Source organism: Haliotis rufescens, unplaced genomic scaffold (genome assembly GCF_023055435.1).
Source record: "Haliotis rufescens isolate VD_foot unplaced genomic scaffold, xgHalRufe1.0.p SCAF_35, whole genome shotgun sequence".
Classification (NCBI taxonomy): domain Eukaryota; kingdom Metazoa; phylum Mollusca; class Gastropoda; order Lepetellida; family Haliotidae; genus Haliotis; species Haliotis rufescens.
Window position 1 is genome coordinate 2,279,367 of NW_025964057.1, and position 27,689 is coordinate 2,307,055.

Sequence of the window (27,689 nt, forward strand, 5' to 3'; positions counted from 1 at the left end):
ATAACCAGTGAGACAAGTGTGTCCAAGGAAAGTTGACTCCACCTGAGCTGTGTGGAAGGCACAAATATGTCCTGCAGGTTCTTATGTGATGGAAAACGCGTATCATGCGTATCAAAGTACGGATACAGGACAAAGACAGACATGCATTTCAGATATTTACATTGTATGTAAGCAGCCCCCAGCTCATAGATGTCCATGTTTATTTTGACAGTGAGCAACATCAGGTGTCCCAGCTATACAGTCAAGCGGAAACAATTTCCTGGTTGTCAAACATGTCGGGTGTGTGGATACTGACTGTCACCGTGGTCACATCGGCTTTCTGGATACAGGTTATAATTGGTGAGTGACACATCATGCCTCCTTATTTGATATACATTGTATCTTTAGGTCGATTACTGTAATGTCACTACCTCATTTTGCATTATTCTTGCACGAGAGTTTTAGCCAAGACAATCATTGTAAACAACACTGAGCACGACGGTATTACAGTTAATGGCTTGCTTAAAGGGGAGTAAAGTTGTAGAAGATGATGGTTTGCAGTGAATCAATAACGATGTCTTACAGCAAAGGCTAAGACAAAATGCATGTAATATAATTTGATTACTACCATCTGTTGAACAAACCGCCTCTGTGTCTGAAGAGGGGAAGGGGTCGATGGTTCGATTCCCGAGTTGTGTCATACCAAAGACATTAAAAGATTACACTTGCTGTTTCGCTGTCTGGGGCTCAGTGTTAGGGGTAAAGTAAGGACTGCCCGACTCGGAGGTTCTACAATGTGTGAGTCAAACTTACAAAGTGCTGCATGGTATCTAAATGAGATTGCACTATCAAGACATAAGTCCGGACTAATTCATGCACTTCATTTATGAGTGAAATAATCTTGAACGTGACGTTAAAATTCACCTCACCACACCTCACCTCATTTGACCAGGTTCCTTTCAGCGAATATGTACCTGATTCATGCAACTTTAACTGCCCATCATTAGTGACGAAAAATGTGTGATAACACCTGTTCGCGAAAAGGGTAAGCATCTCCTGGTCTATGGATAGCACCCACCATTCACACACTTTGTCCTGAAAGCATACTTGTGTCTGCTAGTTGCCTGAAGTAACACTTGGCAATACTTCAACCGTATGGCGGCACCCTGCAAACAATTGAGTCTTGACCAGACAACTTAGTGATTGCCATTGTGACCAATCTTCCACGCGTCGGAATACAACATCACGCGATCATACAAGTCACTTAGCCTGGCCACAAGATCAACCAACCTAATTTTAAAAGTGTCAGTGTGTAAAATATGAAAACTCAAAGTATTGGATAGATTTACGTATCATGTTATGAAGCTCCGTGTCATCTTCAGTAAATTCCTCTTATTGTCTACCTTAACATTCCTTGAATGACTTAACCAAGTCTTCCTTGATGAAATCTTTATTGAAAAGCTGGGCAAAATTATAATTATGTTTCAATTCCAGCCTAGTTATCATGAAAGTGTTGGTGGTATTTTCAGATGGATTTGTAATGAAGGCGAGCGCACCAGCATTTACATGTAAACTATATCCTCTTGGTAACAAATGTACGACATGAACACTACTTTCCTGTACATGTCAATAGGAACTTTCGATTCACGCCTACTCTAACATACGTGCGAGCTTTACTTCCTGGTTAGTCAACATGGCGGGAGAAGGGTGGTTGGTTTTCATGGCGGCTGTGTCAGGTCGTTGGATACACCACACTCTGGGTAAGTAGTCACGGGACGAGTTACTCTTTCAAGTAGAGTTACTAATACCTAATGGTATCGAAATCCAAATAAGGAAGCATTTAACTATAGATAGGGTAACATTTTAAACATCTAATCATTTGTATTTTATAACAAGTTTGATATACCATATATCATTTAGTAACTATAGACGTAGCTTGCTGCACTTCGTGGATGTTCTGGCAGGTTACCTTACTGAGGCCCTGTTAACGTGAAGCAATTGCAAGTTCGTAAATAGGATGATGTCGGCCTTGAAAAGTCTACATTTTGTGGTACACAAATGTGGTACGTTTGTATTATACCTAAATTAATTTTGGTGCACAAATGTGGTACGTTTGTATTATAACTAAATTAATACCTGGGGCAATACGTTTCAAGTAGGGCACAACGAAATTATACATTTTGTGGAAATATCACAATGTTAAAAGAAGCATGTAGCTGCTGGTATTCTTGTGCTCCTCTTGTTCTGAGAACATTATTGCAGTGGGGTCAAATTCATGTAAAGGTTATGAAACGACTAATTTCACCTAAATACCCTTTTAATCTCCAATCTCACTGTTTTCTTGATTAGATAATATATATATTTTATAATACCTCCACTAAAACAGAAGCTTTAGCAAATACACCCCACAATCATCCCGTTCAAATTTCAGTGAAGAAAACAGCAATTGCACTTCTTGGTCCTCCCTCTAATTTCAGCTTAACAGCTCCACCTTTTGTTAAGCAGCTACGTTGTCCTGAATAATAGCAATGATCAATCCAGTTTTTGTGACATGGGTGGACAATATAATAAGTATACATCATGAATCACGTATGTGTAGTGAGACACCTATGTCTCTGATCTGTCGGAACTGCATCACTAATTTTACAACTGCAAATGTACCAGGGTGGGGGGCTGTTGTCCCGATAGCCTAGTGGTTCAAGCATTCGCTCGTCACACCGAAGACCCGGGTTCGATTCCCGACATGGGTACAATGTGTAAAGCCTATTTCTGGTGTTCCCCCACCGTGATATTGCTGGAATATTGCTAAAAGCGGCGTAGAACCATACTCACTCACTCACTTACACTATGCTGTTGGCAGTATCAGGGGCATCTGGAAAGCAGCCAACGTGATCAGTGATCATAGTCTGCAATGCTTCTCTTTGTTGACTTGGAAGATGCTTTAGCTCCTCGACCAAGTCAGCCAGGACTTTAGTGTCCATAAGTTCTTGATCATCATTTTCTGATGTACTGTTTAATGTCGTCAGACTTGTGCGGCCAATACAACTCTTGCACGCCGTAAACAACCTTCAATCCCTTGGAGAGAGGATGGATCCTGGTTTAAATTGTAGTTCTTAGGTTGTAAGGTATGACCAGCCTTTCTCCCCTGTATATGAGACCATTTTGTTTTGTGATCTCGTCTCTACAGTTGAAGTATGGGTATAACTCCATCGGCAAAGAGTATCTCTCCTCTGGCAACCCACTTAACAAAACTTATTTGAGTTTCGTCTTTTTCAGTCTCTTCTCAGATCTGCTTGATCCTGTCATCCGTTATCGGCAAACCTGTGCCATGTTCACCTGTCTGAAAGGCTTTTCAATCTTTCACTCTGTGCTTGGCAAATGCGCTCTTGACAATGTGTCTGCGAAGACAACATCTGCACCTTTCTTGTACTTGATAGTGGCGTCATACTGCTTCATAGCCAGAATGATGGACTGTAGTCATGTGGGAGCACAATTTAAGGGTTTGCTGGTTATTGCCTCCAGAGATTTGATTGTTTTTCAGTGTAACTTTCCGACCAATTGTGTATGTATGGAACTTTTGAAGTCAGACAGCATTTCCTTTTCAATATTAATCAGTGCTTAGCTGGACTCAGACGGTGTTAGGGCACAGCTAGCGTATGCAATTTGGTTGTCTTGTTGTAACAGCACATCACCTAGTCCAGTGGAACTAGCATCACACTGCAGTATCAGTTCTACTTCTTCATTGTAGTATGCCAATTCTGGAGCTTCCCTGACCATTGTTTCCACTTCATGTCCAGTCCACGTCAGTATGTGTTAATTGTCGAAGTGGTTGCATTACTCCTGACAGACGAGGTAAATATCTTGCAAGGTAGTTGACGAACTGCGAAGCATTGAATGTCCTCAACATTCTGTGGTGCTGGCATTTCCAACACAGCCTTTATTTGCTGTGGGTCACACTTAAGTCCTTGATCAGTGAAGATGTGACCAAGAAAGGTAACCTCCTTTTTGCACAACTTCAGTTTCTCCTTCTTGATACCAAATTTCTGACAACGCTGCATAAGGCATTCCAGATTCTTGTCATGGTCAACCGTGTCATCCACAATAAATTTGACACCTGGTGGTCCTTCCAAAGCTTGGTTTGAGGGTTTCGGGAAGATTTCAGGGGATGGTCCGAATGGTAGTCTAGTCCATCTGTACCGTCCAAACGGAGTTCCAAAAGTACACAGCAAACTGGATTCGTGATCAAGTTTAAGATGCAAAACTCCAGCAGACAAGTCACATGTACAAAAGACTTCCTCGATCGTAGGCATCTTAAAATTCTCACAACGAAGTGCCTCATTTAAGCGCTTAGGGTCAATACAAATTCTAATTTCCCCTGATTTCTTTGGTACTATCACTAACGGGCTGACCCAATCTGTTGGTTCATCCACAGGTACAAAGACATCAAGTTTCATAAGACGATTAAGTGATTAATAAGAATTCTGTGAAAGTTGTTATTATTTGTTTTTATTTTTTTAACAGAAATGACCTCAATTAAGTTCTTGCATTTATTGAGTGACAAAAGTAAACACTGGTGTAAATCCACTTCATAGATTACTGATGTATCTTTTAAGATTTAGTTGGTAATATTGCCTTGGTAACGTTAACCTGTTAACTGTAGTGCGTGACTGAAAGTATCGACCTATAACATATCAATCATTCGCCCCATTACTTATATTGTAAATTTGCTGTTTTTCTGTGTACAGTATACAGTTGGTATTAAATGGTTTGTAAATTAATTACGCAATAATCATTCATAAATAAGAAACAAGAGCAAAGTACGTAAAGTGAGGTAAAGTTGATTGGCGCAGAAGGTCAATTTCGTACTCATTCCATCTCGGGTGCCAATGCATACACAACTCTTGCTCCATAATGACAGGATTTCGAGGTTGCATGTGTATTAAAACATATATAAATATATATGGGTTTTTTAAAAAGGCCGGTAGACAGACCAGACCATGTCGTTCATCAATGTGGTTGGTTGATTGGTTGGTTGTTTAACGCCGTACTCAGCAATATTCCAGCTATATGACGGCGGTCTGTAAATAATCGAGTCTGGACCAGACAATCCAGTGATTAATATCATGAGCATCGATCCACGCAATTGGGATCGATGACATGCATCAACCAAGTCAGCGAGCCTGACCCTCCGATCTCGTTAGTCGCCTTTTACGACAAGCATAGTCACCTTTTACAGCAAGCATGGGTTGCTGAAGACCTTTTCTACCCCGAAATCTTCACGGGTCTCATCAATGTGAGTATCAATAGTTCTAGATATACTTAGTGAAACACATATTCTGTTTTTCTGCTATATTTTCCTATTTTAATTGCTCGAACACATTTTAGACACTTGTATGATTGACAATTGCACTGTTCAGAAAATATATTTATAAACTAGGTTTTCCTGATTAAATAGTAATTTTTAATTAAATATCGCCAAATAAAAGGTGTCGGACAAAACTGCGAAATATTTTCTGATTTCAGACTTTCTTTTTGGTCTAAATATTCGTTCAAGTGTTGTTACAATTGTTGTATGCAATAGCAATAGATCTGTCGAAAACATAATATTATCAATACTTAAGACTATTTAGTTAGGAAACGTTTATTTAATTCAAAAGGTGTGGATGTGTGTAAATTTTATTTACGAATGTTGTTTCTCAATCGTTGAGGAGACCCGAACATGAAATGTGTTAACATCCAGCTTACACATGCATGTTAGTCGTGGGGACAATGTATGAATAGCATCCCCACATGGCATGAACTCAACAAGAGCCAAGACACTCATGAGCTTGAGACATTTCAAGAAGAGGAAAAAGGCAATAAACGTTGAAGATCCTATCACATGTTAAATATATTTTCACAAGGTTTTGTGCACTACATCGTCTATAACAAAGGTAGTGGGTTTCATTTACCTATGTTTAACTGCTTTAGCATATAACGATGAATACATTATGCTGTCTGAACTCCCCTCAATCTAACACATATGGAAATGAAACGTCATTTCCTGAAATTATACTTTGAACTTATAAACACATTCATTCAAAGAATTATTATTCTTACTCCATTGCGACCCAGGACCCAATTGGTTCCCAGCTGCAGTACATCATCTTTGTTTTAAGAACGGAATACAATGAGGATCGGGTGGTTATTATGTGTGTTGCACGTGCTATCAACAACTGATTGATCTGGTCTAGACTTGATTATTTTAAGATCACCGTGATATAGCTTGAATATTTGTGACAGTCTATAGCCACATGCCTATTTCTTTTGTTTTCTCACCATTTCTTCCTGTGTACCTTCAGACTGTGACAGTGGCAGGTGAAAAACACACACCCAATCACAAATTTGATCATTTTCTTCTCTTGCTGATGTGAATTACGTTATCAGAGCAACTCTCTCAGTTATCCAAAGGCAATATCTGACCTGGGTGTGCATTTGATATTGACATAAGCACTATCGCAGTCTGGACGATTAAACATTAATGATGTGTCGCAAACAGATACAATACCCTTAACTACAAGACAAACCTATCTCCATAGACCATACGCCCATATCGACATGAGTGTGTAGGATATTGTTGGCCATAAATAAACGATATGAAAAATGATAACAATAATCGTAAAGGTTTCTGATGCTCGTTCAATTTGTATTGAATGATGTAGCTTTGAATAGATGCCATTTATGCATGTACGCATTTTAAGTGAAATTCAGACCAAAAGCTCTTTCAGTCTTGTCAACAAATCATTCTAGTGTTAAACTTCCTGGTTCACAAACATGGCGGGTGTGAGGTGGCTGACGCTAACTGTGGCTGTGTCAGGATGGCGGATACAACTCATACTGGGTAGGTTATAGTCACACTACGATATAACTGTAAAGGCCCCTTCGTTCTTGTCCACAAATCATTTTAGTGTTAAAACTTCCTGGTTCGATAACATGGCGGGTGTGAGGTAGCTGATACTTACTGCGGCTGTGTCAGGGTGGTGGATACAACTCATACTGGGTAGGTAATAACCACAGGTTTCTTTCTTGTGGGCAGTGAACATGATACTATGTAAAATAATCCTTGGAAAATAATATTAATTTGTTTCAGATATCAACAACAAAAACTACGTTATTTACAGTAACGCTGGACAAACATGCATGCAAGGTTAACACAGCTCTCTCTCTCCCCCTCTTTCTCTCTCTCGCTCTCTCTCTCCCTATCTTTCTCTCTCTCTCAACTTCAACTCTCTTTCGCTCCCTCTCTTTCTCTCTCCCTCTTTCTCTCTCTCTCCCTCTCTTTCTTTCTCTCTCTACCTCTCTCTCACTCTCTCTCACTCTCTCTCTCTCCCTCTCTTTCTCTCTCTCCCTCTCTTTCTCTCTCTCTTTCTTTCTCTCTCTCTCTCATTCTCTCTCCCTCTCTTTCTCTCTCTCTCTCTAGCGCTCCCTCTCTTTTTTCTCTCGCTCTCTCTCTCCCTATCTTTCTCTCTCTCTCAACTTCAACTCTCTTTCGCTCCCTCTCTTTCTCTCTCCCTCTTTCTCTCTCTCTCCCTCTCTTTCTTTCTCTCTCTACCTCTCTCTCACTCTCTCTCCCTCCCTCTCTTTCTCTCTCTCCCTCTCTTTCTCTCTCTCTCCCTCTCTTTCTCTCTCTCTTTCTTTCTCTCTCTCTCTCATTCTCTCTCCCTCTCTTTCTCTCTCCCTCTCTCTCTCTCTCTCTCGCGCTCCCTCTCTTTTTTCTCTCGCTCTCTCTCCCCTCTTTCTCTCTCTCTTGCTCTCTCTCACAACTTCAACTCTCTCTTGCTCCCTCTCTTTCTCTCTCTCTCCCTCAACTTCAACTCTCTCGCTCCCTCTCTTTCTCACTCTCTTTCTCTCCCTCTCTCTCCCTCTCCCTCCCTTTCTCTCTCTCTCTCCCTCTCTTTCTCTCTCTCTCAACCTCTCTCTCCCTCACACACTCTCTCTCCCTCTCTCTCTCGCCTTCTCATTCTATCTCTCGCTATCTCTCTCACTCTCTTTCTCTCTCTCTCACTCTCTCCCTCTCTCTCTTATATAATGTTGTTCACCAAAACATATTAAATGAATGACACAGCAGATGATATGATGTTGATCGATTTTGATTTTCACATAAACTATGCGGCAAGACTGACAGCGATACAACTTCAACAACGATACAACCGACTATAATTTGAATAAGACACCACAGGCCCCGTCTTGATAAACCCGTTCGCGTGAACCACATCTGAATGTTGCAAGTGCATTTCGAAATGTTTTTAGTGTCACATCGAATAAGTATTACTCTCCACAGAAGCTGTTTTTAAAGAGGGAATAACTTCATAGTTTCTTTGATACTGATAAGGAAAAATGCCAATTTTGAATGTACATATCTTCCAGGTCTGAGTGCAAGCATCTCTGAAATGATCTAGTATATACGTATCCTGTTCTGTCCATATATTACCATAACCACATGAATAAACCTGATTCTAAACAGAAGATGCCCAGTTATTGTGTCCTTGTTGATCATAGAGTAATAACATGTTATAACATTTCTTTGGATATCTTGTTGAGTCATTTTAACTAATTTAATCTAGTATTTTATCATCTTTAACTTTGCAAACATAATTAGATTAGACGTTCAAGGTTTCACACCAATCTTTTGCATGCATATAAATGTACTTTTTCTATAACATCAATCATTTCTAATCCCTAAACCTCTACTCCTTATAACAAAATTGGGTTCATTTTTGTATCGAAAATCTTAAAGAATGTAATATAGGATACATTTCCAAGAACTTTCATATGTTGAAGAATTCAAATTAGGATCTTCTTAGCTTGTACTGCAGCTGTGTTAGTATGCAACTTCCATGACAATAAATTTGTAAAATATACACCGAAGTACTTATAGAACGATACAACAACATCTAATGAGTGTCGTTGATAAAACCATTTCTCTCTTCAAGCTAGTGTACCACCATTTTCCAAAACAAAAGCTTTTGTCTTATTCTTGTTGACAGATAAATTCCATTCTTTGCAATAACATTCCAGCTGATTAATTTATTTTGTAGTCCAGGTATTGTGCTTGAAATCATTACTACATCATCGGCAAACAAAAGAAGAAATAACTGTATAGTTTCCGGGTGAAGTTGGATGCCATCAGAACAGTTCTGCTGAATTTGTTGAGCGAATTCATTGATAAAGGTGAACAAAAAAGGACTTAAAATGTCTCCATGCTTAACGCCAATTTTGCTTTCAAATGTGTCAGACACAGTACCGTTATTTTGCACACAAACCTTTACATACTGAACCGCAAAAGAAACGTCACCTCAAGTAACATTGCATGAAAAGTTGTCATTTAAATATCTCCGAAATGTTTGTCAAAGTTTCTAAACTTTAACAAACCTTGTCAGGAAAAAACGAAATTTGATGATTACAAAGCAGATGACAATAAAACCGATCGCCGAAACGATTCACGGCAACGGCCATGGTAACCCCTATGCACTTGAGTTCCTTGCAAATTGAAATGCACATGCGTTCCCCAATTTCGTGCCCTATACATATCCACCCAGATCGGATAATATTCATTTGTTATTGAATTGCTACCACATGCCAAGATTGACAAGAAATCAGCGACACCAAGCCCTTGGACGATTACAAGCTGGACAAACCGCCCGGCATTTAGCCAATGCATTTCAGGTCCACGTAACGACCATATACAGGCTCCACCAGTGACACATGAGTGCGTACACCATGTGTCGTCGATTGACACCTCCACTGTCACAGGCCACACCGAGGACCCATTCTGACACCACCTTGATGAACAATTTTGCCAAATTTCATCTCTAAAATTTGTCTCAAAGTATGTTTAGTGTTTGGACAAATAAGGTTTCTCATATAGCTATACATGGTGACGTTTCTTTTGCGGTTCAGTATAGTATGCAAGGATAACACTTACGGGTCACCAACTCTAATAATGAAGGTGAAGGCACTGGACAACAACGACCTACGGAAGCCAGACAACTGAGGCAGAGAGAAGTGGTGTGATCACTAGACCGTGACGAGACTTTTTTCCCCCCTTGGTTTCGGAAAGTTCATGGTGGCTTCCACATTAGCTGTCTTGGCGCGACTCTTCCCTCTCCGACCGTGTCACAATAGGACTTCAGCAACCCATGATTGCCGTAAAAAGGCGACTTTGCTTGTCGTAAGAGACGACTATTTTACTGTCTGTGCAATTGTCTATGAGTGGCAGTGGATGCGAGTCGTCTCTCACGTTAACATTCACCTGTCTCAGGTCGGCACTGACACGGAACTGATTCCCAGGCTCGGGCACCATCAGGCAGGGGGACCTCCACTTGCTGTTCCTGGGCGTCATTACTCCCTGTCCTTTAGCAAGTTTCTCTTGTGCGGGCTGAGAAGGTAGGGATGCTGCTAAACTGGCCTTGGCCCCCGTCCTCGTCTAACACCATGTTGTTGGAATACCAGGAGCGTCTGGAGAGTAGCCCACGTGATCAATGATCACTGTCTGCAATGCTTCTCTTTGTTGACTTGGAAGATGCTTAAGCTCTTTCTCCAAGTCAGCCAGGACTTTGGTGACCATAACCATCATTTTCTTTGAATGACTGGCTGCGTAGCACTCTAGCTCGATACGCCTTCAGGAAATTAGCGTGGCATTATATCTCTTTCCTGCCTCCATCTAGTGTTCTGATATCAAACACTACATCATTGAACTGAACTGTGTGAGGCCCAAAATACTTAGCTTTGACGGAGGACGTTTGGATGGGCAGATAGAGTAACACTTGGTCATCGGCTTTGAAATATAGAGCACGAGCCTTCTTTTCAAAGTGAACCTTTATGCTTAGCAGTAAACAAGGGTTGCTCAGGAAAATTGGTAGCTTACCAGAACCTATACTTTATTTAGCCACATAGCCAAGCAAAGTCTCAGGCGGATTATCGTGTAACCAGTTGTTCTTTACCAACTTCAAAGGGCCGTTTTGAGTATGACCATAGACCAACTCAAATGGGTAAAAACCTAGAGATTCCTATCTAGCATTCCTAGCAGCGACCAACACATAAGGAGTTCCTACATCCCAGTCCCTCTCATGCTCCAAACAACAACATCTCTACATACTTTTCAAACTCTGATAGAAAAGTTCTACATTTCCGTGAGACTCACGACCTTTTGAAATAATCTAGACATGAAATTCGTCCTGATCTCACTGAATTTCATTAAGTAGCCATATAGTAAAGTACTTATTCAGAGCCTTAGTCACTACAGCCACAATGACCTTATGTAATTGGAAAGCCTCTGGGAACCCCACACCAACGCACATTACCATTATCAAGTACTGATTGCCCTGAGCAGTCTTAGGTAACGGCCCTTCAACGTTAATAATGACATTGGAGAAAGCCTCGGAGGATGCCTTCTCATTAGAACACCTCAATGAACATAAAATTCCCAGAATTCAGACACTTTAGATTATATTGATTTCAAAGAATTATCTTTTTTTCTGAGCCCTATACAACGACTCCTGATTCCAACTGACCTGGATAACACCCGACTTATCCTTGTCACTAGCCAGGCTGACACATTGGGCGTGGCTATCTCCTCCTCAGCGACAGTATTGATATTCTCTATTTCCTCCAGATATTGAAGATACATATCATATATGATATTATGTATAATTACAGAGCTGTACAGTAGTACAATTTAACAATATTATGAGAAATGATAACTACAAAATGCATGACAATCAAGTATTCTTATAACTGTTTTGTAACAGATACAGCCATGTCCTACAGTATCTTGACACAATAACCATACGGTCACCCCACAGACTTTGAGAAAAAAAGCTAACACAATCAGGCATACCGCCAAGTAGTACAGACAGGATTATATCATCGTCCTCACTACATAGTCTTGCAAATGTAGAGACATCTATCACATAGTTCATTTCTGTCATTCATATTCAATGTACAATACAAAAAGACATGCTTAATAATATCATGACCTACAATTCTACATCGACATTCCCTAGATTCTATATTTAGGCATCCCAGCCGTACAAAATGAGACAGGTTTGGGAACTGTTCAGGACGTTCAAGTGCAAGCAGCCAGAGTCTGTGTTCTTTATCATTACGTAGTGAAACATATCTATTAAGTTAAGTCTAGATAGCAGCTTAGAGCATACAGCTTCCTGGTCTGCAAAAATAATCCTTTCCTTAACAATATCAGACCATGCCTTTTTACTTGGGAAGCTACATTTAATTAGATAATCTTCTATTACTGCATAGAGATTGTATTTTTTGACAAGTCTAAGCATGTTATATACAGGTGACAAAGCACATCGATTCTGAAGTTATCCAACGCTTTTTCGTATCTAAACTGCCCAAGGCGAGTAATGAATACCTTTTTAAAAACATAGCTGTAACTGGACCGGCATAGTTTTCCAAGTAGTAGCAGTGACTGTTTGTCAATAAAGGATTGGAGAGATATCAAGCCCATGTTGTCCACAGCAACAGTACCTGATGTACATTTTGGAAGGCCCTGTATTTTCTACTGTAATAACGTTTAATAACTACCAGCATATCGTATTCTGTGAGGGTTAATAGTCCCCAGACATAACATCCATAGAGCCCGCATGGAAGTATCACTCGTTCCCAGATCCTTTTTGCTGGGATTGGATTCATGCCTCCAAACTTTAGTCCAGTATCATTATTACTATTGATTAACATTTTTAACTTTTCACAAACTAATTGTGTTCGTTCTAAGGTAGACTAAGCATTAACGCCTGGTTGCATCCACCTGAACAACTAGCCATACCTTGTGTAATGGTACAGACACACACCCCTTGTCTATGCCACTAAGAATTATGCCGGGAACGGCCGCGGTGAGCCGACAATCCAGTGAGTGATATGATCAGCAACGACCTAAGCAATGACATGCATCAACCAAGTCAACGAGTCTGACCACCCGATCCCTCTAGTCGTAGTCTTACGACAAGTATAGGTTACTAAAGTAAACTACTCAGCAGATCTTCATGGGTTGATTAATAAGAATTCTGTGAAAGTTGTTATTAGTAATTATTTATTTAACAGAAATTACCTAAATTAAGTTTCTGCATTTATTGAGTTACAAAAGTAAAATCTGGGGTACATCCGCTTCACAGATATCAGTTATATTACAGATGTATCTGTCAGGATTTAGTTGGTAATATTGCCTTGGGAAGGTTAACATGTTGACTGTTGTGCGTGACTGAAAGTATCGGCCTATAACATATCAATCATTCGCCCCTTTGTAAATTTGCTGTTTTTTCTGCTTAAAGTATGCAGTTGGCAGTAAATGCGTGACAGATGGCGATATATGAAGGTTAATTCGTTTTCGACTGTTCGAAAACTGTTTTAAGCCAAGTATGTCAGAATTATACATTTATTATCCTGTAAAATGATAAAACGTCGGAGATGACACTTATTTACAATTCTTGATTAATATTTCTGCTTGGAAATAATTTCCTGGGTCGACGAGACTTAAATGGCGCCTTGTATGACATTCAAATATCCCTTCACGTGTTGTTACAATTGTTATATGCAAGAGTTGTAGAGGTTATCACGCGAGTTATTGCCAAGGCTCGCTTAATACATAGTGTTTATTCCTAATACAGGATATTAACCATCCCCAAACACACTCGCGTAATAACCTCTCTATCATATAATGTCATTCTTTAATTCTGTGCTTGAAAATCACTTTCCATCTCTCACAAACATTACCAAAACATTGCGAGTTTTCCTGGAATGCTTGCAAAAATATTTATTACGCCACAGGGTTAGTGATGTGTCAGTCGGACAGTGACAGTAGCCAATTTGTTCCAACTGAAATCTGTTCTTATACACTGACGAAACAACATATACCCAAAACAACAACCGTTTTTACTTGCATTTCCATCGTTCTGTCCGCTAGAGTAACTGCCCTTCGTCAAAGGGAAGTTACTCTAACCCTTGTCTATGAAACGTGATGGCCACGGTCAGACGTTGTTGACAGTCGGCATGTCCTGTCATAACGTTAAGAAGTGCAGTCAGATGTACACACAGTGACAAAACAAAACAAGGTAACAATTCGAACATATTTCGGCCAAATCCAACTCTTTTAATTTGTGGAAAAGGTGCCAAGCTGCAGAGGTCTATACGCACAGATATGGCTACTGATCCCGCTTGGCTAGGCCTAGTGCTCTCGCAAAATTGCTTCGAAATTGCCAAAGTTGCCAAAACTTATAAAATGCCTTAGCTACATCACTGTTAGACACTGATTTTCAGTATATTAGACTGTTATCGGCCGACCTCGTATGGACTATGGAACGGAACAGAAGAGAATGTTTGTAAATAAAAGGCCAGGTGTGGAAGGCGGAGACGGGCGCTAGACCGAGCAAAGGGAGATAACTCCGAGCAGCAGCAGCGAAAACCATGTGCTCTCTACTGTACAGCAGACGAGCTATATGCATTTGTGTCCACCCACGGAAGCATGAGGGCTGGAACGGGCTCCCACTGTCAAGCAGGCATACGAGCGAAACCTTATCGGTCCAGCGCCCGTCCAAACCTTTCCACACCTAACGGTATTTATTGATATAAAGCGATAATCAGCAACAACAACAACAACATTATAAGGTTTTTACATTTTGCTGCTATGTACATGAAGGTGCGACAAGAGCGAGGGAAGGGAGGGTGGGTAATTTTTATGTAGGTGTATACTCGTGTACTGTAGCGGATAAAGATAGCGAAGTGAGTGTTTTTGAAATGACGTAATATATATGACGTCATAAACATGACGTCACTTGAGAAACAAAAAAAGACGATAACAAGGAGAAAAAATTGTTTGGCAACAAGGCCACGTCTTATGGTTGTGGTTGTTGCGTATCTTAAAATGAAGGGTGATAATTATTGCGGAGTCACCGAATGTATCATTATATCATGATTATAACTTAGAGTGATTATGTAAACTTGAATATGCTTGTGTATGAACAGATGAGTATGCGCCTATGTGTCCATGTGGACGAAAGGGAATACACGATGTACATAGACTACTTGGATATGCCTGGAATTACATTAAGATTAGATCTATAAGTTAAGGTAGATTAATCAGGCGGGCCAATAACACCATTTAGCTAGATATTGCTAAATTACATTCTTTTGATAATGATAGCAATTATCCGAATAGTTTCTCCAGATTCTGGATGTATTTATGTTTTGTTAAATACTAGTAATTAGAATCATAGTTAAAATATAGTTGTGTCAATAATTAACACTATTATATTAGCAACCGTTCATTTAATTCAAAACGTGTAGGTGTTGAGGAACGACAAACGCAAGAAATGTGTTAACATCCAGCTACTCGCATTCATATTAGTCATGGGGGTACGTATGAATAGCATCACTACACGGCATAAACTCAACAACAGCAGAGACACTAAGGTCGCAATAAACCTTGTGTGTGATATGATAATATTATCACATCTTAATTGTACATTTTCACGAGGTTTTTTTTGTTGGCAAATACAAATTGAACATCCAAGAATACATACAGTTACCACGACGTAACAACTTATGACATACTGTTAACATTCCAAGTTGTATTGACTATATATTCCCGTGACTATAGCTACCCAAAATGAAATAAAAAGGGGAACATGAAACGTATATAACACGAGCTGGCAATTGACTAATTTATCTGATAACATATCTCCTCATTATACATTATAATACGTTATAATGAATATGTGACACTGAATAGAGTATTCAGTTGTATTCTTTTCATCTAGATGTGTTATCAGACATGTTTATCTTAACATACATTGACGCACGGAAATTGGTCTAAAGTGAGTGTGGCATTGAGTTCTAAGTGGGTTTAAGCAGGTATCACATTCGTTCGGAACATAACATAATGCAATTTGCCTCAATTCCCAATATGTTTCAAACAATAACTTAAAATGTGGTTACCTTTGAAACGTACGTACTCTCTGATACTCTGAACTTGAACTTGAACTTGAACTTGAACTTGAAAGTGTCAATTAGTCATGTCACAGGGCATGACTACCTAGTGCATTTTAGCTTACTCTTATGACATGCAAAGGCTAGTGCAGATCAATTCGTTTAGAATCCACATGGGCCAAGAATGCATATGTCCTGATGCAGTTGTCTAAATCTATTATGTATACACAAGGGTTTAACTACAACAATTGTATTTTTACTAAGTATGCCCAAACTGGATTGAGTCTTAATCTGTCTGAAGCATATTTGCTCCAAAATTACTTTACAAAGACTCTTTATCTATTGTATCAAAGTTATCTGACTGTGCGAAGTATGTGACTGATCCATGCTTATATTTGAACGTGTTGATGGATAATTGGGCTTGGAGAGCATTGCGGGAACATTAACCTGATTCCAACCTTTGTTCTACATTTTTCAGGTACCAGCTGCCCGATAGGAAGGTTCGGAGACACGTGTAGCTACTCATGCCAATGTACTCCACCCTGTAACCAGACAACGGGAGTCTGCAACGGTGCCTGTGATCCTGGATGGTTTGGTGGGAATGGGCAAACCTGTCAGAAAGGTGAGTTTTCCTGTCACAAGATTAGATTTGAAAGAAGGAACGTAACGAGGTGCTGGCGTTATAAGACTATCACCCCCTTCTGAATCGCTCCCGAATTATGAAGAATCCAATCTACAGATACTGACCTCCAGGGCCCCGTTCCACAAAGCGATTGTAGTGATAAGGTGATCGTAACTCCCAAACTTTAACATAGACTTACGACTGTCGTATCGCTACGATCGCGTTGTGGAACGGGGCTCTGGATACCACCCATACATCTTGGTATTTTTACGGCACCGGTGTCTAGAGGTACCGTCGCAAATTGCAAACAAACATCATTCTTGCAATCCAAATAAAAGTAGAGCAGTACCGAGTATCAGCTATTGCTATCTCACATACTTTTAAAACCAAATTTAGTCTTCCGGAAGATATATTGCCTCACATAAAATCAAAAGAAAATACAAAGATCCAAACATAATCAACCAGACACTCTGCATAACATTCTTGCATGTGATTCGTATATTGAGCAAGGAAATACTATTTATAAGATACTAAGTGAAGTCAAAACTAGCATAGCCCTTTACAAACGTAACTTCCGTATATTTTCGTATCTTGCGTTATTGAAGAGCAACTATGGATCTTCACTATTTCATCTTTCCGGCTATTTTCGAACAAAGCCTCCCCAGCGCAACTTCACTGGCTTCAACAACAAGATGGTCGTCAATATGTGGTTTACGTCACATGACATTGGTGAGGCAATCATGTTCAGTAACCAAGTGGTTGACAGTCAGTCCACATAGTTTCAAGGTACGCCCCTGTCGTCTTGTGGTGCAGCATCCGCCAGGAGAGCGGAATGTCGGGATTTCGATCACCATCCACGTCATACCAAAAGACTTCAACTTGTTGTTACCCTGTCTGACGTTCGGTATTGAGCGGTAAAAACTAGGCCTGGTCGTTTCGGAGACATTATACTGTGTCTGAGTGGGGTATCCATGTTAATCCGTGGCATGGTATCTCAATGGGGCTAGCACTATTATTATCGGTATTAGTTCGGACTAGTACAAGCGGATCACACGTGCTTGCACGTTTCTATATAAGTGCCATAATCTTGGACGTGATGTTATTTATGACCTTGTTTGTCTTGTTTAGTCTTATTTGGGTTTAACCTTGCTTCTGAAGTCGGGGGTGGTATAGTAACAATTACAGCATTTTTTTCCTGTGATTGATGATTTCCCGTAGTTTTCTCTTTCAGGTGGAAATATTCTTTTCTATGAAGTGAGCCTTTTCAAATATGCCAAAATTATTATGTAAAAGACAAAGGTAAACATTGCTTTTTATGCATAAAGGTTGGCTTACAATAGAAAAGCTATGCAAGCTTTCGGACAATATAACCCATACTGGTGAAGGCCTGGTATTTGTATGACATATCTTTGAAAATACGATCTGTTGGATCCAAAAGGATCACATTCCTAGGAAGTTAAAACACTTACTTTTCCATATAATAAATTACATTTTTAAAAGTAATTTTTCTTCGTACTTATTTTCGTGTAAGGAAACATTGCCTACAAACAGACAGCAACTTCATCCCAAACTGAATACTCATTTCATGGCTGGACTGCAGACAAAGTTGTAGATGGGAACCGGGACCAGTATGTGTTCGGCAACTCCTGCTTCATCTCTTCTCTTTCCCGTGGAGCTGTGTGGACAGTGGACCTCGGACAGCAGTACAGGATACACGACGTCAGGATATACAACCGGGCAGGATGTGTGTATCAGTTCGGACAATGTTATTTGATTTATTGGGATATTACGTTGAAGCATCACAAAACATGTTAGTTCATGCTGATCAAACATAACTTAAAATGTTTCCTAAACATTTAAACTGAATGCTTGTTGGTTGGTTGGTTTGTTGTTTAACGCCGCACGCAGCAATATTCCAGCTATATGACGGCGGTCTGTAAATAATCGAGTCTGGACCGGACAATCCAGTGATTAATATCATGAGCATCAATCCACGCAATTGGGATTGATGACATGCATCAACCAAATCAGCGAGCCTGACCACCCGATCCCGTTAGTCGCCTTTTACGACAAGCATAGTCACCTTTTACGGCAAGCATGGGTTACTGAAGACCTATTCTACCCCGGAATCTCCATGGGTAAACTGAATGTGGTCACATGGTCTTATTTGACGTTCACACATGTTTAGTAACAAGATGATAGGTGAACTGAGTCACTTTGATATGCTAGTTGTCATTGTTAAAGAAACACATTGTCACCCTTCGTCAGTATGTCATTTATTTCATTGCCTGTTTTAGATATTGAGCGGATCAGGACTGCTGTCCTCTCCCTGAGTAACTCCAACAGCTCCACACCCGGCGTCACCTGCTACACATTCCCCTCTGACACAGCTAAAACAAACAACAGCGTGTACGACGTGACGTGTGACGGCACAGGGAGATACTTCACCATCAGACATAGCACAATGCTAAATCTGTGTGAGGTGGAGATTTATGGTACGGATAATTGTTGATAGCATAATTACACGTTAATTTCAAACAAAAAATGGCTACTCCAATTTACGTCGGAAACTTCTGCTTTTCGGTTAACCTAAGTGTCACCACTCAAAATAGGACCAATGAAAGGTAAGTAAGTAGAATAACCCTGTAGCAAACTTTAAAAGATGTCATTTGCATTCTCTAGGTTATACATTTCATAGTTTTATTCGTAACGGTAGGCTGGGTGACATCTTAACATAATGTACAGCAAAAAAATCGCCTTTTTGCGCATTTTGCCAATTCTTCATTCTCAATTTAATTATTTATTCGAATAACGGATAGCTTCATAGGAAGTTCAAAAGTATCTGATGTCTGCTTTTTATCAAAGCACCAATGATAATCCTTAAGAGTCTCCAGTAACTGTATATTCGTTTTCGAAATGCCGTACAAAATTTGATCCAAACGTCAATTTTGGATAATGTTAAAAAGAACGTGACCGGCGATGGTACCGTTCTTCCTTTCTACGTAGTATCAACGGTAATATAAAAACAGAGGGCGCAAATTGATTCTGATTATTTAACTTACATGACTCGTGTATGCATGTATGCAATCCCTGCATCAAGGAAAAACCTACTGTCAACATCAACATCGTTGTACATATTTTTTACTTTCTTTGGTGTGCGGGTGAATCAGTACACAACACATTCATTTCATGAAGTGGTTTACTGTTTCAATCGTGAATTGAATATTTGTATTTTCACTGCTTCAATATGAGTGTTGAGAAAACCTTACTTTCTGTCCTTAACGTATCTGATTTCATCACTTTATCATTACCAACTTATGTCTTCAGGACATTTTAGATGATAATCTAAATCAATATCGATAGCTCTATGGGAACTGTTTAGGTACACAGGATCGAAAATAAAATAGAACGTTTCGTCGTGAGCCATTGCAAATGTTCACCACGGACATGACGCATGCGGATTTAAAATGGCTTACAGTTTAACATAGCGCAGTTATGTCATTTTCTCTTTGTACATTAGACAACTCCCTCGTGTTTTGACGTCATAGCGGACAATATAATATAGCTACATAAAAATAGTACGTTTTCGTATTGAAACATTCTAATTAGTGACCGGATGGCCTACATTCTTTCTAAATATAGAAATTTAATGTACAGTAACACCCTCCAACACACCCAGCTACATCTAAATTAAACAAGCTGTAAAACAAAATAGTAAAGACCCAACAAAAATCGTTATTGATTTCTTTCTGATGTTGGATAATATATCATATTTGGTACTGTTAAGCTAACTGATAAAATTGTTAATACAGACATTGGAAGCAATAATATTCACTATCATCCTATTTTAAGTTTGTAGCCCAGGAGCCTTCGGCGATAGCTGCAATATGTTCTGCCATTGCCCCCAAGCAACGTGTGACCCAGTCAGTGGTGTGTGTCCAGGATACTGTAGACCAGGCTTGCAGGGAGAGAGATGTGATACAGGTGAGGAGATGCAGTCAGTGGTGTGTGTCCTGGAGACTGTAGACCAGGGTGGCAGGGAGACAGGTGTGATACAGGTGAGGAGATGCAGTCAGTGGTGTGTGTCCTGGAGACTGTAGATCAGGGTGGCAGGGAGACAGGTGTGATACAGGTGAGGAGATTCAGTCAGTGGTGTGTGTCCTGGAGACTGTAGACCAGGGTGGCAGGGAGACAGGTGTGATACAGGTGAGGAGATTCAGTCAGTGGTGTGTGTCCTGGAGACTGTAGACCAGGATGGCAGGGAGACAGGCGTGATACAGGTGAGGAGATTCAGTTAGTGATGTGTGTCCTGGAGACTGTAGACCAGGGTGGCAGGGAGACAGGCGTGATACAGGTGAGGAGATTCAGTCAGTGGTGTGTGTCCTGGAGACTGTAGACCAGGGTGGCAGGGAGACAGGCGTGATACAGGTGAGGAGATTCAGTCAGTGATGTGTGTCCTGGAGACTGTAGACCAGGGTGGCAGGGAGACAGGTGTGATACAGGTGAGGAGATTCAGTCAGTGGTGTGTGTCCTGGAGACTGTAGACCAGGGTGGCAGGGAGACAGGCGTGATACAGGTGAGGAGATTCAGTCAGTGATGTGTGTCCTGGAGACTGTAGACCAGGGTGGCAGGGAGACAGGTGTGATACAGGTGAGGAGATTCAGTCAGTGGTGTGTGTCCTGGAGACTGTAGACCAGGGTGGCAGGGAGACAGGTGTGATACAGGTGAGGAGATTCAGTTAGTGGTGTGTGTCCTGGAGACTGTAGATCAGGGTGGCAGGGAGACAGGTGTGATACAGGTGAGGAGATGCAGTCGGTGGTGGTGTCTGTCCTGGAGACTGTAGACCACTTCTCCATTGCCCAGAACATTGATTCCTCGGGATTAGGAGTCCTGGTCTATTTTCACGTCGTTGCTATTAACAAAACGTGATTGATAAATTGGTATATGTTAGTAAAATGTATATTAGTCAGCAACACTGCAGCTACGTTATGGCAACATGACAATGAATTATTCCACAAACACCCAACAACTCAATATATTAATCTTAAAATTGTGTGATCATACAAGTGAGACCCATGTATGACAAACCAGGTTGGAACTATTGAAAGAGCATCCATTAAATCTGTCGTACTCCACTGCAAACAATCTTGATCTTGCACATGTTTAATGACGCACGTAACTATGTTCTACCTGTAAATATTCGAGTCTAAATAAGACATACTAGGGGTGTATATTATGTGCAACATACCACGCAGTTGGCTTTAAGAACAATAAGGCTCATATTGTTACTTTTATATGTAAAATATCTATTTTTTATTAAATATCTAGTCTCCAAGACCACGCCACACACCCCTTCTCGCCTCACATATTTCAAAAATAAGGTCAGTCCAGTTCTGTAAACAGCGATATCTGGTGTCATAGTGTCCTCTAATTACAACAAGAGTTAATTACGTTCTTAGACAAACTTGAATAGTTAAAGTTTTAGTGTAGTGTTTTCAGAAACTGGAAGGGAGTTCTACAAAATCGGAAGTAGTAAGACCTTTATTACACTGTGAACCAGAGACATAGGACTTGGGTTTTAGTTGTAATGCACCAGAAGTACTAATATCTCTGTTACAAATTGAGAAAGAATAACGAAACCGACCGAAACTGGAGTTGCCTTAATCACGCCAGAAGTAGCAATGGAGTTTAAGTAATGGACATATTTCGTTCGAAGTTATGTCATATGGAGTTATGTCATATTAAATTAATTATTTCATGAGACCTTTGAATATGTAATTCTTAGTCTACATACACGACCAACATTTGGACAAAATCGGTTTACAGGCTCTTGAGACACGTTTCGTCGTTAAAGACAAATGCAAGCCCGAGTTTTAACATAAAACGTATCGCAAACAAAAAACATCGAGGTCACGAACGTCGCTTAAAGAACAAAAAATGAAGAACATCTGAGATGCATTCTGAATGATGCATTCTTGCTTGGAGACCGACTTATAATCAGAACAAGTACTATAGGGATTCATCCAGGAAAAACTGAAATAATACCTTTTGTATTATGTTCATGACAGCTATGTTCAAACACTGTTAAATATAATTTAACCATTGTATGATGTGATGTTGCCTGCTTACGGTTTTTCTTTCAGGGCAATGGGGAACGGTTTGATCATACATTTAAAAACTAACCATTTAGAACACATTACCGCTGATGCTATCCTGTTTTAACCGATCCATGGCGATGGCACAAACTACATTTATGTTTATAGAGGAGTTAGATAACATTAAAGATGCGATAATTAAGATAAGTAATAAACATAACACTTCTTAGCAATAGATGCTTTGTAATATACTCATTGTTATTCCTCCACAGCATGCTCAAGTGGAAGCTATGGACAGAAATGCAGCAATGCTTGTACTGACAGGAAGTGTGCGGGAGACTCGCCATGTGATCACGTACGAGGGACATGTGTTGCCGGGTGTGAGCCAGGGTGGATGAGTGAAGACTGCAGAGAAGGTGACAACCGTAGTTTACATTATAAATTGAACACAGTGAAACATTGAAATATGTATCGAAATTGTACCCAATTGCTGAATGTTGTGACTCTCCTCTATGAGAGGGTTACTATTTTACAATAGTATTCCAGCTCAACCGGGGACTGTGACAGTGGGATGTGAAACAGGGTGGACACAAGCGGACTGTACAGGTCAATATTGTTATGTCAATAGGCTGGCTGTGAGTAGAGAGTTGGCAGTGGCTGGACGGTAATATAGCAAGGTAGTATATGTTTGAAAAGATATTGAATAGCTGTAATACAACGAAATACAACATCAAGAGTTGGAATCGAAGTGTGAAGTGCAGTTGGAATTGATAGCTGATGTAATCGATGCGCTACACGTCCTTAATTAATGGGAATACAGCGACAAAACCCTTTCCATATCCAATAGAAATATCTGCATTAAGCAGAGTCGATGGTACAAATCCGACTATTATACTGTTCAAATTAATGGAATTACGCCAATGAGGACGTGTGTAACTATTTGCTATAATGTAGATACATTGACATATCAAGAATATATTGTTTCCTTAAAACACTAACTTAAATCATTCTGAAAAACTAAATTATGTTGACAAGGTAAGGAGTGAATTAGTGAAACAGCAAAAAGAACACCGATCAACATCGTTTTCATTCGGAAAGATAGTAAATTATTTCTTCAAAATTGGCCTGAATACTTTATAATGAATCAGGTGTGATGCTGAGCTATGGTAGCCGTACGTGTTTGAAGCAGTAACATAACACTTATTAGCAATAGATGCTTGATAATATACTTATGAAATTATGATTTCACAGCATGCTCAACTGGAAGTTATGGACAGAGCTGCGGAAACTATTGCACAGACAGGAAGTGTGCAGGAGACTCGCCATGTGATCACGTACGAGGGACATGTGTTGCCGGGTGTGAGCCAGGGTGGATGAGTGAAGACTGCAGAGAAGGTGACAACCGTAGTTTACATTATAAATTGAACACAGTGAAACATTGAAATATGTATCACAACTGTAAGCAACTGTTGGACGTAATGATTCTCCTTTATGAGAGGCTTACTATGTAATGATAGTACTCCAGACATAAAAAACAAATTAGGGAGGCTAGATTTTGTACATGTTAAAAAAGGCTAAGATCAGAGTTAACATATGAAGATAAACATTGACATAAATTCAGCCATGTCTCCAATTTTAGGTTCACGGCATATGATAGCATAATGCTCCTTCGATAACTTTACAGCATGTGATATAAATCATTACGGAGCTAACTGTGACAAGACATGTGCCTCCAGACACTGTGTGGGGAACTCTTCCTGTAGCGCAACAGGGAACTGTGACAGGGGATGTGATACAGGATGGGCACAAGCGGACTGTACAGGTAATTATGTTATGTCAACAGGTAGGCAGTGACTGTAGAGTTGGCAGTGGATTGAGGGTAATATGGCAAGGTATTATGTGTTTAATAGGTAACGGATATTTGTAAAACAAAGAAATGCAACATTAAACGCTGGAATCAAATTGTGAAGAGCAGTTGGAATTGAAAGCCATTCTCATCGGTGCACTGCACGTTTGCAATAGATGGAAATATGTCAGTGAGAAATGTAGTTGCTTTGACAAATTAAGACTATATTGTTTTCTTGTACACTAACGTAAATGATGATTCAACAAAACTAAAATAATATCAATACTCGTATGTTTACGAGGTATCCAGTGACTTTGGTGTGAATTCGAGGCGAAGTAAAAAGCACAGGGATCACCATCATTTTAATTTAGAAAGATAGAACATTATTTTGTTGCACATTATTTTGTTTTGCACCTCGTTTTCAGAACTATGCATGTATAATGTTAAGAGGCCAATGCATCGATCTCTGAATCTCCGTGATTTCTCATATCACAATATTGAATGTTTCCTGTAACAGTTACTTCATTTTGTTGTCATATAAACATTATTTGTTTTGGCAATATGGTTCATAGTTAGAAATCATAGGTAAGTTTCACTTTGACTTGCAGTTGCTGCTTATTATTTAATACGTGTTGTTGACAATAGTTAGTCCTAAGAAGACAAGCATAACCCTGGGGAAAATTATAAAATGTAATCAGCCTTTTCTATAAACTTTTATCTCAATACAAAGTTGAATTTCTTTTTGGACAAAGAAGAGAATTCTCAATCTGCAACAAGTGTGTTATTCAAAGCGTGTTAGCCCCCAGTCATTTCAGAAACAATACTAGGCGTGTGTTAAACACTAAAGCTTGTGTCCCTGACATCGACTATAACTGATGGTGCCGTTTATCCGTAGAGTTGTTGATGTTTTCATCATCATTCCCATCTGTAAACCTATTGAACACCCTCCGTGGTCTTTTGGATAGATCTCCTGGCCAAGTCAAACCAAACGACAGCGACATTGTATCTCAGTGGGATAGCACACACTCACACACACACACACAAACACACACATTGTTGTCAATTTGTAAAGCTCTTACTTTTCGAGACTGTCTTCATAGATTGGTTCAATGCAAAAGATAAGACAGTTAATGAAACATCTCTATCTGTAGTAACATATGCATGTCCATGTCAGACCAAAATAAAATGAAATAACGGAGCTCCATAAGGAAGTACTGATCAGCACAATGGCTGTATCCTGAACAAAATACAAAAAGTCATATCTGTTTTAATTGTCGCGACTGGTACACATGCATTACTCACACACTAATCTATGTTTTAAATCTATGCAAGCGAGAGGTTCATAAACCCCCTAAAACATGAAATGCCACAAATCCCAGACAAGGTTGAGAATTGTCACAAACTATTTCAAAAGAAGGACCACGTTTGTATTTGATGACACAGCTTATACTCTATCGTTTGCTAAATTTACATTTAAAATGAATAAACATATTTGTTTTGAATCATTGCGTGATCTTGTTCTTTATGTGTTCAGAAGATGCGAGGTGTGTACAAGCCGCCGGGTATAACGTGAGCCAATTGGCTGTCGCAGTGGTTCTTGCATTCGTGGCTGGTGCTGTAGTAGGTGCCATCGTCAGTGCTGTTATCTGGAGGAGAAGGAACAGGTAAATGAGTCACAATATATAGTTCCAAGATATATATTTAAAAAAAATCAAAATGCATTGTGTTTTTTTGGTCCAAAGAATAGGATCATACCTAATGACAACATGAGGTCATTTGATAATGCGTCTATGTCTTTCATGTACTTTACACCAAGTTTTGAATGTCCTCACATTCCAGATGCCTACACAAGACATCTGAATCGCGCCCAACCACTGTATCACTCGTTCCAACTGAACGACCGCAGGTCAGTGAAGACGTTTGCCCAGAAACTAGGACATACGACAGTCTCAATGCCGTCTCATATGACGCCAAGATGAAAGGAGAGCCATGCACCGTTAAATCTGGCAAAACAGATATAGAAACTGATGTCACTGTTCTGACGTCATGTGACGTGTCTGACTCTATCGCAGCAGGGACCTATGAAACCCTTGACAACACGTCACGGGGAACGGATGGTGAATACAGTGAGATCGGGAAGGTTGAGTGACTCTCTATTGACAAACTTACTGTTTAAATAAAATGATATATTGGTACTTGAACGTATATTCGCGACAGGTGCCCGTTAGCTCTAAGATTTTTTTTTCTATGTTCGTTGGTTTAAGATTGTGATAAATAAATTCATTATTTACGTATTTCTGTAGCCTCGTGTCTATTGACGCACAGACACTACACAGACACAGTTACAATGTGAATTGTGTAAGTTCAATGAGAGCTATGCTGTAACCCAATGTCCTCTGATGTGAACTGATAATATTAATACTTAAGACCTAACGTAATTAAGAACTGACCTTCACTTTGTGTGAGTTCATTGGAGTATGAACCTTCATAGAGTGAGGGCCAAACTGTATGAACGTAGGAGCTTGCGACGACGTTCATACCATGTTTGGCCCTCACTCTATGGAGGTTCATACTCCAATGAACTCACGCAAAGTGAAGGTCAATTCTTATAAATTTTTTATCACAATTTCTTACCTCAAAAGATGTAGGCCTAGATCTAAACACAATTTTATTTAGTACATGTGACTTCATGTTTACACTTACAGCCATACAACAACCAGCTAATTCGCGGAGTAAAATAGTTCCTCAAAAAGAGAGGTGACATGGGCGTATGGATGCACATCTTGCTCTTCAAAAACATCTTACGCAGCACATGTGTTCAAATCATATCCTCATTAGATGAGAAAAGTCTGTCAAGAACTACCTCAGTAGGTCAGTCACATTGACAGCGCGTCGTAATACATTTACATCAAGTACAAGACATTAAAATGGCCGACACGATAAACGTGACGGGAGAGATTTCCGAAGTTGTTAATGAACCTGTGGCGGTTACATGTGTTAGTCATCATTGATCAACCGGCCGATCATTGAAAGGTGAATAAAGATGCGCCAAACAGACACAAAGGTAAATTCATAGATTGCTAGAGACGGTCATATCAGCCAAGGAACGGATCGAGTCGATACTACGATAGTTTAGATGTGCATTTCTTCGTTTGTTCATTAG

At 39.8% G+C, this 27,689-nt stretch overlaps 1 protein-coding gene across 2 annotated transcripts; it reads left to right on the top strand.

Moving 5' to 3' along the window:
• On the top strand, positions 1-26,993 carry LOC124134432 (multiple epidermal growth factor-like domains protein 10). 2 transcript variants are annotated; one of them, XM_048381113.1, is made up of 10 exons: positions 1-339; positions 16,442-16,585; positions 18,117-18,329; positions 18,883-19,080; positions 20,438-20,569; positions 22,953-23,096; positions 23,932-24,075; positions 24,365-24,502; positions 26,061-26,190; positions 26,366-26,993. In XM_048381113.1, the coding sequence occupies exons 1-10, from the start codon at positions 105-107 to the stop codon at positions 26,673-26,675; spliced, it is 1,788 nt and encodes a 595-aa protein (XP_048237070.1). In that variant the 5' UTR covers positions 1-104; the 3' UTR covers positions 26,676-26,993. The 2 variants fall into 2 exon arrangements, with proteins under 2 accessions (XP_048237070.1, XP_048237071.1); XM_048381114.1 differs by lacking the exon at positions 23,932-24,075.
• The last annotated feature ends 696 nt before the right edge of the window (positions 26,994-27,689 follow it).

What these genes read in the sequence shown, in the direction of transcription:
- LOC124134432 (XM_048381113.1), top strand. Translation starts at nt 105, where the DNA reads ATGCGTATCAAAGTACGGATACAGGACAAAGACAGACATGCATTTCAG. An exon ending in GAGTGAAGACTGCAGAGAAG is followed by an intron (nt 23,097 to 23,931) that starts GTGACAACCGTA and finishes ATGATTTCACAG; the next exon opens with CATGCTCAACTGGAAGTTAT. An exon ending in GAGTGAAGACTGCAGAGAAG is followed by an intron (nt 24,076 to 24,364) that starts GTGACAACCGTA and finishes ATAACTTTACAG; the next exon opens with CATGTGATATAAATCATTAC.